General features: G+C 49.8%; 2 protein-coding genes across 6 annotated transcripts in view; one reads left to right on the forward strand and one right to left on the reverse strand.

Annotated features, from left to right (window-relative positions):
* Positions 1-21: 21 nt before the first annotated feature.
* LOC134038693 (ankyrin repeat domain-containing protein SOWAHB-like) lies at positions 22-3,677 on the forward strand. Its single transcript, XM_062484225.1, has one exon. It carries the CDS (start codon positions 228-230, stop codon positions 2,619-2,621), a length of 2,394 nt encoding a protein of 797 aa, XP_062340209.1. The 5' UTR covers positions 22-227; the 3' UTR covers positions 2,622-3,677.
* A 1,003-nt stretch (positions 3,678-4,680) lies between these two features.
* Positions 4,681-14,484, reverse strand: part of shroom3 (shroom family member 3) — a 33,934-nt gene continuing 24,130 nt past the window's right edge. For 3 of the 5 annotated variants that reach the window (XM_062483783.1, XM_062483782.1, XM_062483784.1), the window contains 7 exons: positions 13,115-14,393; positions 10,675-10,751; positions 9,456-10,289; positions 8,880-9,290; positions 7,380-7,479; positions 6,844-7,128; positions 4,681-6,222 (listed from right to left, as the gene is read on the reverse strand). In XM_062483783.1, coding sequence (XP_062339767.1) covers positions 5,884-6,222; positions 6,844-7,128; positions 7,380-7,479; positions 8,880-9,290; positions 9,456-10,289; positions 10,675-10,751; positions 13,115-14,393 — 3,325 coding nt within the window. In that variant the 3' untranslated portion in view covers positions 4,681-5,883. The remainder of the gene's footprint in view (positions 6,223-6,843; positions 7,129-7,379; positions 7,480-8,879; positions 9,291-9,455; positions 10,290-10,674; positions 10,752-13,114; positions 14,394-14,484) is intronic. The other 2 variants (XM_062483785.1, XM_062483786.1) reach the window with 1 other exon arrangement.

Here is a 14,484-nt window from a genome sequence, read left to right on the forward strand (position 1 = left end):
TACTTTAAATAGGTCTATAGAATATATTCGTTTTGTACGAACCTCTACACGGTAAAAAAAAAAAATCAATGTTATATGTTGTACTGCATATTTGCTCGAACAACATCCGGAGGTTGCGTTTCAGGTAAGCAGGTACAGGTGGAGTTAAAGTTGTCCATGGGTGGAGTTTAACTTGGCGCAGCAACAATTCACAGAGCGAACTTTGAAACTTGGTGCGAACTTACGGCATGGCTACTGATTTTACTCAAGATTCGCTTTTGGGCTTTCTCCAAAGTAACGGCGGAAAGGTTAAAAACTTGGAGCTGTTGTCTCATTACCAGACATTCCTGCGGGACCACGAAAACAAAGGGCAGAACAGGGAGATGTTCAAAAAGTTTGTCAACTCCGTAGCTGTTGTAAAGCAAGAGGAGGGAGTGTCATATATTGTTCTGCGGAAGACATATTTGCGGCTCGCTGGAGACTTCAACGCACCAAAGACTGGTCGAAAGCCTGAGCAAACGGTGAGGGGGAAAGAACGATCACCGCGGGCTGAGGGAAACCAGGACGCGTTTCTTGGTTTGACCGAGAGCCATGTCCAGACAAAGTCGCAGAGGGAATTGCATGTTCCGCATAGCAGTACCAACCAAATCAACACAGCTCAATGTTTGCCGGTGGCAGGAATTCTGAACAACAACAATGTGGATACAGTTAACTTTGAAAAGCCAATTCAAAACTCGTCTCCGTATGCGTGCGGCCGCGCACTACCACAGATATCCAACACAGAGGAGCTATTCCCATGCAATACAGAACCTAAAGTATCAAAACAGGGCGAGAAGAACTTTAAAGCAGAGCCCGTTAAAAGAGCCTCGAAGCTACCAGAACTGTGTAACAAACTTAAGTACGCTGAGGCTACACTTGGCCAGCCAAAAGAACCAATTGCTCCAAATATCCTACACCCACATGCGGTGGAGTTGGAGGAATCTCCTCTTCAACAAGTCGAGCTGCATGCAGTCCCTAGGCAGGTGCCCAGCAATGGAGCAAAGGATCACGGGAGGTCTAACGCAGCAGCAGCCCCATGGCCATTGCACCCTACGCTCGAACACGCTAGTAGAATCTCAACTTCATCCCCCTGTATATCTGCCAGGCCTGCCGCAAAATACCCACATGCTCAGCCTGACTCGGCACTCACACGTAGCAATGGTAGCATTGCCGGTCACAGACCACAGGAGGTGGAGAGTGGAGCCGCTTCACTGGTTAACTCTCAGCCTCGTCACAGCAGCCTGCCCCTGGAGGAAGGCTACCACAGTCCTCCCGCTGCTGCTCCTGGGTACGTGGACCTCCATCACATCCACCACCAGGCAGTTACTGGGTTATCTTCCAGCCGGGTCAGTCTTGTCCCTTCCTCGACAGGCTCCCCTGAGTGGCCACAGGGCTCGTCTGTCGGGGAATGGACGAGCGATGAGGAGCTGGACTCCAGAGGTCCCTCTGGTGAGCAAGGGTTTAAAGTTCACAGCATGCTCCATCGCGCCGAGCAGGCCAGAAGGCTTTCTCTCATGCATCGCACGGAGAGGAATGGCATGGCGTGGCATCACTCAACGGGCGATCTCGACACCCAGAATATCTCTGCCATGTCGTCATGGAATCACTCTGCCAGTCATCTAGACAACCAGGAGTCCTCTTCATCAAGGCATCACTCCATGGGGAATCTCCATGACGACCAGGTGGAGCCGGAGGCAGGCCAACCCGGGATTACGCCGGAGCCAGTGCTGCGACCCTCTGTCCGGCGCCTCAAGAGCAAACTCCGCAGCCGCATGTGCCGCAGCCTGGGGGCCGATCTGGACCAGCCGTTCACGGAGGACAGCACCTCGGCCCGCCACAACAGGCTCCATCTCCTCTCCACCTCCCTTAACTTCCGCTACCCCTTCTCTACCGGCTCCTCCACCCCCCCGCGGACCAACAGCCACAGGGACCTGGCCGCGTCCCCCGCCCCCAGCGGCAAGAGCTTCTCCTCCAGCGGCAACGTTCACGACGGCAGCTACTTCCACAGGCAGGCCCTGGTCCCCCTGGAGTCCAACGAGCACGACTGGCTTGTGAGGGGAGCCGCGGGCACCTGGACCGAGATCTACTCCCTCTTCAGAGAGGAGCCCAGCCTGCTCACCAAGAGGGACTTCGTCACGGGATACACCGTGCTGCACTGGGTAGCCAAGCACGGAGACCACAGGGTCCTCAACACACTCTGGTACGGCGTCGATAAGATGGGGATGGCTTTTGACATCAACTCCAAGACCACGTGCGGCTACACGCCGTTGCACTTGGCTGCTCTCCACGGCCACAAGATGATGATCCGCCTGCTGGTGCACAAGTTCAAGGCCAACGTCTCCCTGAGAGACACCAGCGGGAAGAAGCCCTGGCAATATCTCGGAGGCAATGCCCAGGGAGATCTGCTGCAGCTTCTGGGGGCGCCGCTAAGGGCTGGAGGCGCCACCGGGGCAAAGTTCACCACGCCGACCACTCCACTTTCCTCTGTTGAGCGCCTAGCGACCCCCTCCGGAGCTGTGAAACGATCCGCGTCCATCGCTGCTTTCCTGAAGCCCAAGTCTCTGTCGAGAAGCACAGGCCTCCACTTGGAGTCCTTTATGTGAGAGTGAGTGACTGGACCCACCACCAAGCCTAGGCCTCTGCTGGGAATCTGGGTGGTCTTACACCTGACTGGTTTTACGACTCAGAAACGGTTTGACTTCTGTGGTTCAAATATTTCTCCCTCCATTGATTAGTAGGTGCTGACCGCTCATGAACTGGAGTCCTACATGAACTTTCCGTATTTCAAGGTTCAAATGTAGAATTAAGGAGCGGAAACTGGAAAGCTGCCATGTTTTAATGGGAAAAGGTATTTTAAAAAGTATGTCACGTTTGCGGCTTCGTCTTACTGACTTAATATCATCATTGTTTACAAATTAGAATTTGGCGGATTATCACAGGAAATTTTATATGCACCCATGTTTTATTTTTCTCTGTCCTCAGGCACTCTTTCTGTATCAGGCACCAATGTGATTATGTCATGGTAAACGGCTAACACAGTTAATGTTTAACCTATCCTTGATTTGACCTCACACAGTGCAAGGCTATGGAGTGTACGAAACGCCTTCAAAGGCTGGTGGGGATACTGTCAGACATTGACTGACAATGGAGTGTGGGAGAGAGGGAAGTTTTAGCCGGGATAAAGCCTCTTTCCCCGCCTCTCCCTCTCGGTATGCTGGCTGTCAGCCATGAATGTGGTGTTCCGGTGGAGGGTCAAAATGAAAGGCCTGTTGTTGGAGCTCCTGGGCTGGTCCATGTGGGACTTGATGAGGCATGTCGGGGGAAACGTGTCCTTTGTGTTGCTTTTTACGGCTCTTCAATAGAGCTTCCAGTTGCCTGGCTGGAGAAGGACACCTTATTGGGGGAGATGAGTTGATAATGGCACACTCACTCTCATCTTCAAAATACGGAACAGCTTGAAAGTATGGTCCCTCATATCTTATCTCTTATCTGGGTGTATTACTCTTCTTGAGGACATGTTGGTACTTGTCACTGGGTGTGTTTGGTTGAATTAATACAGTATTTATTTTGTTGTAAAACCTGTCAGGACTTTGCGTCAGTTAGGTAACATGCCATCATGTCACCCTGTCTTACTGTATGAATAAAGGCACCTAATTGTATCTGAATGGCCGTTTGTTTTTGAGGTACTTCACTGGTGGCTAAGTATAAAATAAATTCTATCCATTAGTACACTAGTTCTCATCCACACTACAGGCTACATCAATAGCACTTAACCCACTGACGCTACTAATTTCATATCATCCAAGAACACCTCAAGAATATCCATGGTCTTGACCTGTTTTTCTCGTCTTTAAAGTGAGCTGAAAGGGTGAAAATGGACTAGCACCAGCTAGTCTAGTAAAAAATAAAAATGTGTGTGCTCACCCCTGAGGGTATTTGCAGTCACCAAAATGTCAAGAGTGCACTTCTTAAAAGGTTAAAGAAGTAAGACAAGAAACGCTGGGCTAACCAACTTTCGTTCATCAGTAACAGATCCGCATTGTTAGAATAGTCAACCCAGTCAGCACTCGCCTTCCCATCACTCCTATATAGTCTACAGTATGTGTAAATGTATGTATTTAAGGACCTTGAATTTGTTATTAAGTTACGTCACCATACTCAAATCAACATCTCATAACACACATAGAAATGATTAACTAGGCTATCACCCAGCTATTGTATTACTAATGTGCCAAAGGCCATAGCCTGCTTAATAATACTTTGTAGCAGTTCGTCCATTACCAGCACTTACCATCTTGAAACGCTAGACAGGTCTTCCAACTTCAATACTGCAGCAACAAACTAGCACAGACGAGCAGTATGAAATCTAAGTCACTGTGCAGTTTTTTTTCACAAGTTTGTTTAGATAATTTGCATATAGTATCACCTGTTTTAAATTGGAGAACAGATGCTTCATTTGAATTGTACATTCAGTGGAAAGAAATGGCATATTTCCTGACAACACAGAACCTATTATGTGGTGCAGATATCAACCATAAATAGACAGTAGTAGAATGGTTGAGGCTCATTCTGTGATCATGTTCAAGGTACATTCTGACTTGAGTTGTGCGGTTGGTCAGAAATTATTAAGATTACATTTAAAAACATCAAAACTACACTAAGGCTCTTTTTAAAAAATAGATTTATTTTGCAAACTGAGGATGTTTTTATAATGGTCCTCGTTCTCCGCAGTGTCATAAAGCAAATATTGAATCAGGTTAAGAGGAAATTCACCAGTCAGATACAATTGTCAGACACCAGTATTTATAATTTCCCCTTTACTGATGAGTTCATGAGGCAAATATACCTGTGATCCATATATTTGTCTGGGATTTTTTTTTTTTAAGTGCTCTCAACAGAATAATACAATTATACTTTTTGGGGGTAGGCATAAAACAGTGTAGGAAGCAGCCTGTTACGGCAACAAACTCAACTCCATACCACAGCAAGTCATAAACATCTTTTTGTGTAATTTGTGCTTCAAAGTGTCTGTTTTCATTGACTTGCAAGAAAATAGTCATGTGAGTGATTTGTTGTTTTGCGTTGTGCTAGTGAGACAGCACAGTCAACAACCCCAATCTGTCCAATCAGGCTGAGGCAAAGTTTCCTCACCTTCTCTCAAAGAAGCCAACATTCAAACATTTAATTTTTTTGTGTTTATACTCTAAATAGTCAAAATGTTAAGACGTTGGATCAATACATGCAGTCATGTAAAGTATACTCAGTTCTCTTGGTACATAAATAATACATGTTGTTGATGATATAGCTTTCTTAGCTATTCTTTTAGTGCTGAAAGTAGAAATATTTTATGCTTCGTCTGGGATAATAATGAGTGAGTATGCTAGTTTGCTTCATCAAGAAATGGGTCCTAATCAGTAGTCAATCTGCAAAAAAAAAGGTGCTAGGCTGTAGAAAAAATGGCAGTAGTAGTCTTTAAAATGGTATATGGTGAATAACATCTCACACCTTTTTTTTACACTTGCACAGTTAATAGTGTCTAAACTTGAAATATGCTCAAAATTAACACACTTCAACAGTGTTTCACTCACTGCTGGGACAAATTCATGCTGAGGTGAAATCGGGAACAGATATGTGAAGAGTAGTAAATACATAAATAGAGGCACATCTGCAATTCAGCACTCATGGACCGCAGCCTGCGAAGACAACTCCCCTTTTGTGGTTGCCGTCTGTGTACAGTGAACAAGGTGACTTCCTTCATTTCAGGCTTCTCTATCCTAAGGTACGTTTGTCTAAATAGCCTTGTGATCATGTCGGAGAGGTATCTTTCTCATCAAGTACGAACCCTTTCTGACTGCGACCGGTGGGTCAGAGTGATGTCACGGTGGTGGAACGAACTGTGTGGGTGTGGCCAGGGCCGGTGGCAGTGCTAGACGGAGGGGAGATGTGGTGTTCTGGAGGGAGGCTTTCCGACAGCCTTTTCACTTGCTCCTCCCCCTGCCGTATGAGCTCGTCCAGGTGGCGCTGGCGAATCAGGAGGGCCGGTTTCATGCGGACAAAGTGCTGGTAGTCTCGGAGCTGCGGCCCGCTCAGGTAGCCGCCCAGGATGTCCAGAACCACACGCTCTCTGCGGTCCAGGTTCTCCTTTAACTCGCGGGCATCCTCTTGCTGACTGCACAGCTGTTGGCGCTTCTGCTGCAGGGAATCCTGGGAAACGGTGTACAGACAATGGGGAGAGAGGTAAGCACTGGAATGCTACGCTAATGCTAACATAACCAGTCTATGAGCATTTGTGTATACCTGGCTCCCTCTGTTGGTGGCAATATAACATCATTTAAACTTATGTTTGAGCCTACATTGTATAGAGCCAGTAATTGGCACTCTTTTACTAAATATGTCATAATACACCACTGTTTAATCTACAAGCAACTTCAGGTCACATTTCCATTCCATCCCTATGACTCACAACCTGGGAAGTGACCTCCTATGTCCTCCTAACTCTTACCCGGAGACCGATGTCCTTGTATCTAGAGATAGGAACACCTGTTTACACGGGCACTATCCACAGTGCTGTTGAGGAAGGAAGTGACTGACTTCCCCATGACTAACACTAACCAAACACTTCTGTCATGACTGGAGAGGCTAAGGTGCACCCAAGACAACACTACGAGCTCACCAGATAATGACCCAAAACGTAAATATGAGCTTGGTTGACTGAGAGCGACTGAATTCCTTATACAGCCTCTTCTTAACTGAATCGTCTGTCATTTATGAGAGGGCCATGTTTGAGTGTGCGTGTCCACGTATGCGTCTGTGCGCGCGCCTCACCCTCCCCTCCGAGCTGTCCTCGTTCTCCCCCTGTCGATCGAGCGCCGAGAGGGAGTTGTCGATGCGGGCGAGTCGCCCGCACAGAGACAGCAGCAGGTTGACAATCTTGTCCAGGTCACCGATGAACATGCGGTACTTGTCACGTTGGTTGGGCTTGCAGCGCTCCTGGATCAGGGCGTCCATGTCACTGCCGAGGATCCGGTAGCGCGCCTGCTCCTCGCCCAGTTCCTGCCTCTCGCCGCGCAGCACCGCCACGCTCAGTGCCAGCGCTTGCAACAGCTCTACCTACAGGGCGGACCATTATGAGCACAATTACAGTTTCAGACACCACAGGTAGAAAAAGGCCTTCCATCTAGAGGTGTGTTTCTGTCTTTCGCACCACAACAAGTTGTCACTATCCCGAATGAAACTGTCGAGCTTAGAGTTATGAAATCTTCAGTCTTTCTGAAAACCCCCCCAAAAACTCTGGAGAAATATTTTAAAATCATGATGAAGGAAGGTGGAGATAGAGAGGGAGGACAAGAACAGGTGCGGACCTTCTTCTGGTTGAGGTCTGCCTCCTCCTCATCCAGGTCTGTCTCCATCTCTCGCTCCGGGACTGGCACCTGCCCAGCAGAGCAACCGCCATCTGGTTTCCTGTCAGAGCACAAATTTGAGACACACCCGTCGATCTCTGAGACACAACTAATAATCGCAACACATTTCAGTCACAAAAGAACTCCTTGTTACAGACGCAACAACAGATAGGGTGAACTCGCGGAATGAAAAGAAACCATTTTTTAAGGGTGAACGTCATTTGTTTCCCACTGGGAGGTATTGATTTGTCACTCACACGCACATACTTACGCACATTCACACGCAAACACAAATCACCACCCTACTATCAGGAATGTGCACAGACTTGTTTTGTTTCATGACTGGCCTATTTTGTGGGACAGGCAGAATGCTGAGAACTGCATTCCACAGGAGAATCAGGCCATACATAATCACACTCCGGCTAATCCAAAGACATAACAGAACCGTGGATCATCCACTGTTAGTCAACTGGATTTATAACCTGTCACACCCCTACACCAATGTGGCTCCTTGGTATCCCTAGAAACTACCCAAACTCACAATACTCAATACTTTTTTGAATAAAAAAAAATGTTTTATGTTAAAGGTTTCTTGTATATGAGCATGTTATCAAGTATGAAATATTTATAACATTATACATTTGTATTAGTTTAGGCCTGTGTTAAAGCAATGTCACAGGGAGCTTCACATAATCCCATAGAACTGCACCTGAACCAACCTAAAACCTTTAAACGAGACACCAAGAAAAAACACCTAGGAAAACTCCTGTTATCCTTCTAAACAAATAATTAAGTTTCCTTCAGCTACGAATATTTAAAATACTTTAAAAAGTGGAAGAAAATTGAGACGTAACCGTAACGTGCTATCAATCATGCCAGTAGGTGGCAATGTTGCCAAAGGCTGATAATCTGATGTTGGCAGATTCGTTTTTTCTCACTGGTTCTCTCTCTGTCTATGTGTATCTGCCTGTTTGTATTTCAAAAATAATTCTGTAGCAAACACAACATATTAATGTCATGACATCGAAACACACTCAGGGAAAACCAAATACACAACATTGGATTACTTTTGATGTTTGGAAATCTTTCCCCCCTTGAATTATATATTTTTTAAATTCAAAATTCACCATGAATAGAAATGCTAGGAGCTTATTATTAATTAAAACACAACATTGAGCTTTGTTGGGTCTATTTCAAAGTTCTGATAGAAACCACTCCACTGCTGTAATGATCTAAACACCAGAGGCATAGGAGGTTGAGATAACCAACAAGTGATATTATGGTCCATTATGTAATTAGATTCAACAAAAGCTCTTTGTGTGTTCATTGACGTCTGATCTATTTTTAAGACTGATCATACAGTTCTGTAACACAAACTGAAATCCCTACATGTACTTATTCCCAGATTGCCTCAGCAGTAACCAGACGACACCTTGGCTTGTCACGCCCCGCCTCACTCACCTGTCCTCCAACCAGCTGCTCCCCCTACGTTGCCATGGCTCCCACCCGCCCGTGTGATTGGGGAAGATGTCCTCCATCAGGTCCAGGGTGTTCTTCCCCGCCCAGGCATCCAGGAGAGGGGAGAGGGACCTGTCCCTGGACACCAGTTGCCTGGCCAGGGCCTCCACTCTCTGCTCCTCAGCAGACCTCTCTCTCCTGGACAGCAGCTGGGACTCCAGTCCCAGGCTTTCTTGGGCCTCGCAGGCCGCAGTGCTAGGGTCCTCCTGCTGGAGGCTGTTGGGGGCCTGGGGCTCTGGCTCTGGTGTGAGACTGCGCACGGGAGGGGTAGGTAAAGGGGGGGTGGGTGCTACGTGAGGGGAATGCCCTGCCTCCTGACTTCTCTCTGAACCCAGGATATACCGCTCCTCGGAGCTGCATGGATAAAACACACAAACAGTAAAAGAAGGAGAGTGGAATGTCCGCCTGTTCAAATCTCAAGTATATTTCCCTTTCAAAACACTTCCTCTGACAGATTCAACTTCAGTTTATTTTCAGACACTGAGCCCCGGCGGTGTGGAGAGCCATAAACCGACATACCTGAAGTTGTCCTGTCGCTCATGCCACGCCTCTTCCTCCCAGACTGGCGGGGGAGGCGGGGCTATCTCAGCGGGTGGCGGCGGGGGGAAGTCCTCCGTGATGTCGGTCTCTCTGAGCGGCAGTGGGGGAGGAGGCGGGGAGGGGGGCGGCGGCTCCTCGAGGAACACCTCGTCGTAGTCTTCGCCCGTGAAGGCGGGGGGAGAGGCCGCCTGGAGGCCGGACTCGGAGATCCGCAGGGAGGGGAGGCTCGTCGGGGCGTAGGGGTTCTGATCGGGTCGGCTGAAGGAGACCTCGAGGGGAGGGAGAGGCTTCCTACTTCCCGTCCTGTGAGGTGGGGGTGGGGGCGGGGACGGGGTGGTCTTTGGCGGTGGGACGGGCGTCTCGAGGCAGAAGTCCTTCAGCGTCTCCTCCGACGTGCTGGTGTCACTGGAGATCTGTCTGGTCAGATCTCCCCGTGACCCTCGTCTCCCTTCGGCTGCTGGGCTGGCAGTGCTGCTTCCGGACTCTCCGCCCCTCTGGCTCTCTGGGCTGGTGGCGGCGGTGCCATCCTGAGGCAAGCAGGGGAAGGCAATCGCATCGAGGTTAGCCTGGCTCAGCCTCTCGCTGGCCTGCCAGTCCACGCTGGCGGAGGTGCCGGGTGGGGAGAAGGGGCAGGGGAGGCCCACGGAGGCGGCCAGGCCCGAGGCGCTTTGAGCCCGCTGGCGGTCGGCGCTCCTCTGCCTCTCCCTCCTTATCACGGGGGTGTTGCTCTGAGACGGGCCCTGGTTGAGCAGGTAGCGCTCCATGCGCTGCTGGGACATGGACACGCACCCTTGCCTCTGGCCCTCCGCAGACCTGGGACACACACACACAGCGAGTTGAACATTTAGCATTTGGAAATCGTTTCTGGCTTTTTTTTTGAGAGTTTTTGTGGCCAGTGATTCCAAAGAGCTGCTCTACAACACAATTCAAAAATAGCAGGGAGCAACAGGGAGCAATGTCAAGTCGACTACCACCACTGACCTATTAAGGAAGGCACCAGGGAAATATTGCCTTAAAAGTCAAGTCTCTTTTTCAAAAACAAAATTGAGTTCCCATCATGAAGGAAGTGTTTCGTGGAGGAAAAAAAAGAGAGATTAAGCTGGAATCTACCGGGAGTAACTAAAAGGAGAAAGCAATGCTCGATGATGCAGGGTGTTGATGAAAACGAGAGAAGGAGAACTGGAGGAGCAACACATACCTGGCAGCTGAGAGGGCGACCAGTCCAGGCTCCGTGGAGAAGATCCCAAACATCTTAAGTTCTCCGGACAGGACGTCCTGGAACACAAAATTGCTGGAATATTAGGGCCGGGGGGTGGGGCATCAGAACTAGGGGTCTGGTGTTTCAGAACGTTTTATTTCTTTTCAAACCCAAAATGTAAGAAAAACATTTTTCAACGTGGGTTTATTGTTCTGTGGGACATGTTGGCAGATCGTTCAGGTTAACAGAGAGGTATTGACTTCTATTTGAGGTCTATTGGAGATGAAGGTTATGACACTGCGCTGTGTATCAGCAGGCAGAATGAGTGTTCATATCCCCAGCCATAATGACCTCGCCGGTCCTTTCATGATCATGAAGTTACCTCCAGCACTAGAGATCTCTCTAGGGCTGGAATACCTCCACGGTGTGGTCATTTGTGGCTGGGGTTTGGCGTCAGAGCTCGTGAATCACGGCATTATCTCCCCTCCTGGTATGTGCTGTGAGAATGCCTGTGAGGCAGTCACAAGACCTCTCCAAGTGAGATCACCAAGTGCCCTATGCCCCTAGGTCAGCTGACTGCTCTTCTCATGGGAGCCGTGGGATCCGTTGGCCAACGTCGCCTGTGCTAGATCGGATGGAGTCACCTGCTACCTTCTGGAAACCCCCCGAGCCAAGGTGGGTCTACCACCTCACTCAGAGTCCATATTGAATAGAGACTCCCTTATTCCACTGCCCACATCCATAAAACAACCTTGAAAATACCCAAACTTTTCTAAAAGAGACAAACACCAAAGCTATATAGACGTTGGTGTTTGAAAGCCTCCAACGGAAGCCCCTCACTGGATAACCGTTTCTTCATACCAGAGTGGTGAGGGAGCAGGGGCAAGCATTCCTATGTATGTCCGTGTTTATGCGAGAGTTCTAACTGGTTTTGGGAAGGAGTGGTGTAGGGGGGAGGATAAGTGTCTGTTCTGTCCCCACCAGCCCTTCCCGCTAGCAACAGTTATCTAGCCGTTGAGTCCCATCAAGTTTATCACTCTGATCTGACAGCGCCCTGATTCCAGGGGAAGGCTCACTGGCACCACACAGGAAGTCAGAGGATTCTAGGTATTTCCTGTGGGACAGTGGGTAAGGGCTGCCTGCAGCCATCCATCCCTAAGTAGAGGCAAAAACGCTGACAGGGGTCAGGGGTCAACACAAAGGTCCCCCTGGACATACAGTGTATTTACTGTTCATTTACAATCTTACACCAAGACCACATACCTGATATGACACCAACAGTGTCCACCAAATGGCAAAGTAAACAATCAAATTCAAAGTTCTACTACTAACCTACAAATCTCTGCATGGATTGGCACCACTGTACCTCTCCGGTCTCCTTGCACCCTATTGCCCCGCAAGGACACTTAGATCTCAAGATGCCGGCTATCTGGTGGTTCCCAAAATTAAGAAAAAAACAGCTGGAGGTAGGGCGTTCTCATATAGAGCGCCTCTTCTCTGGAATAAACTACCCGTCTCAATTAGGGAGTCTGATACTGTTTCGACGTTTAAAATTAGGTTAAAAACGTTATTGTTTAGTAAATTCTACGACTGTTAAAGGTAAGTATGTTACTAGTTGGAGGCAACGGGGGACGGGTTGTTTCCATCCTTATTCTTTAAGTATAACTTATTTTAGAGTTCTCTTCCCCTGGAACAGATTTCATGTTCCAAATGAGGGGGGCTGTCGCTGTCTTGGTGTGTGGGGTTGCATCAAATTCCCCTTTTTTGCTCTGTTAAATTGCTGCACCAGTCCACACTTGACCGGTGGGGATCTCATTCTATTATGACTGTAACTGTTAGCTGCTCCTGGCATTCTCTAATCCCTGCTCTCCTCTCTCTGTCCCCCCCCCCACACACATCCCTTGTGGTGTGGGGGGTTTGAGTTGTCAGCACCTGCCTGGTCGTCGGTCAGCCAACGCTGGACCTGGTCGCGAGTCTCCCGGTCCTGTCCTACATCTATAAAGTTGAATAATGGATTTTGGTGTTTTAAAAACCCATCGACACTGTATGACAATGTTTAGCCTGTGTTCTGCTCCTCTCTCCCACCAACCGTCTCTGGAGGAGGGGATCCCTCTCTGAATTGCTCCTCCCAAGGTTTCTTCCATTTTTTTTCTCCTGTTGAGAGTTTTTTGGGAGTTTTTCCTTGTCTTCCTTGAGGGTTTAGGTTGGTTGAGGGGCAGTTCTATGGGCATATGTGAAGCCCTCTGTGACATGCTTGCGTGTAAAAAGGGCTATACAAATAAATTTGATTTGATTTGACAATAATGAGGCCTAAGTTGGCGTTTGCTCATTCCAGCTCTGTTTGTTTTTTCAAGGGGAATTAAACAAGAGAAAGAGAGAGGTATATATGGAGAAAAGTCAAGTGTAAAGTGAAAATACACACTAGTAGAGTCTGTGTTACCTGGTTGGAACGTTCTACAGACGGAGAGGAGCGGGATCTGTAGTGCTGGGGGGCCGGTCTCTCCTCGGAGCTTTCCAGCAGGTCCTCAGCGGAGGCTGACTTCCCTGAGCTGTGGGCTGGAGCTGCCCACACAAAGGGCCCATTATGCTGCAAGGAAAGCCCCAGGCTCCGGAGAGGGCCTAAGGCCTGGCCTGAATCAGGTGCTTGAACTGAGGCCGGGCCAGAAGCTAAGGCTTGGATGTTTTGTCTAGAGGGGGCGGGGTCCGGATGGGCCTGTGGTCCGGCGTAGCTCCTGCCAGGGTAGGAGAATCCCTGCAGGCCAGGGGGCAGGGTAGAGCAGAGGCGGTCTCCCCCAAAGACGCTGTCTGAATCTGGCTCCTGCAGAGACATCAGGCTGGAGGTGGAGGACAGGCTCCGGGTGTCGGCAGCAGCAGAGGAGGCCCCGGGCTGGAGGTAGGCGCTCCGAGGGCGATGGTGGCGTCCCTCGGGTCGCCAGCCTCTCTTCCTCTGCACGTAGTCGGCCAGCGCGTCCTGCTGCAGCTGCCGTAAGTCCGGCCGCGACGTGCCAGCTTGGGGGTCCACGCTACGACTGGCCGCCATCTCAAACATCCTCCGGCGGTCGGCCACGCTGGTCTCCGAGAACAGGAAGTGCTGCGTGTCCCCTTTCCGGGAGGAGGCGAAGCCCTCCGCGTCCGATAGGCCCACCTCGTGCATGTTCTCCGGCTCGGAGTAGGAGCGCTTCTTCTGCTCCATGGTGAGCCGTTTGCGGCCCCCGATCCTGGAGGGGAGGCCTACCGGCGGGATGCTGGGGAGCTGTGGGGGACTGATGCCCCTCACCTCCGGGGTGACCGCGTGCCTCTCTTTGGGGGTGTGAGGGGAGGTGGCCGGCCCTTGGACTGGGGAGGTGGTGTGGGTTTGGGCCAGGACTAGGGGTGGGACTGAGACGGCAGGCTTAGGGCTGGTCTTGGGGCCTCTCCTCTCCAGGGATAATTGCTTGGCGGGAACCGGCGGGGGGGGGTTGCTGGATGAGGCGGAGACATTGAGTTCCCTGCGTCTGAAGGAAGTGGAGCGGAGCACCTTAGACTGGGCGTCTTTGAGGGTGTCCCGGTACGAGCGGTTGTAGGACGTGTCGTGGATGGAGCCGAGGAGGTCCTGAAGCCCCTCCCTCCAGGGGAACTCCTCCCTCCATGGCAGCTCCGCCCCCCGGATGTTCTCATCCCCCCCCAGGTGGAAAGTGCTCTTGCTCCTCTGCAGTGCTAAACCCACATCCGGAATGCTCCTGCGAACAACACAGGTCAATTGACAAACAGAAATAAAATGGTATTTGAACCGCAATTTGAAATCTCACTTTTTCCTCAAAGCTCTGGAAA

The sequence above is a fragment of the Osmerus eperlanus genome, chromosome 18, assembly GCF_963692335.1.
Source record: "Osmerus eperlanus chromosome 18, fOsmEpe2.1, whole genome shotgun sequence".
Lineage (NCBI taxonomy): Eukaryota > Metazoa > Chordata > Actinopteri > Osmeriformes > Osmeridae > Osmerus > Osmerus eperlanus.

Bases quoted from the DNA above. Each gene is read 5' to 3' on its own strand.
- LOC134038693 (XM_062484225.1), top strand. From the start codon at position 228: ATGGCTACTGATTTTACTCAAGATTCGCTTTTGGGCTTTCTCCAAAGT.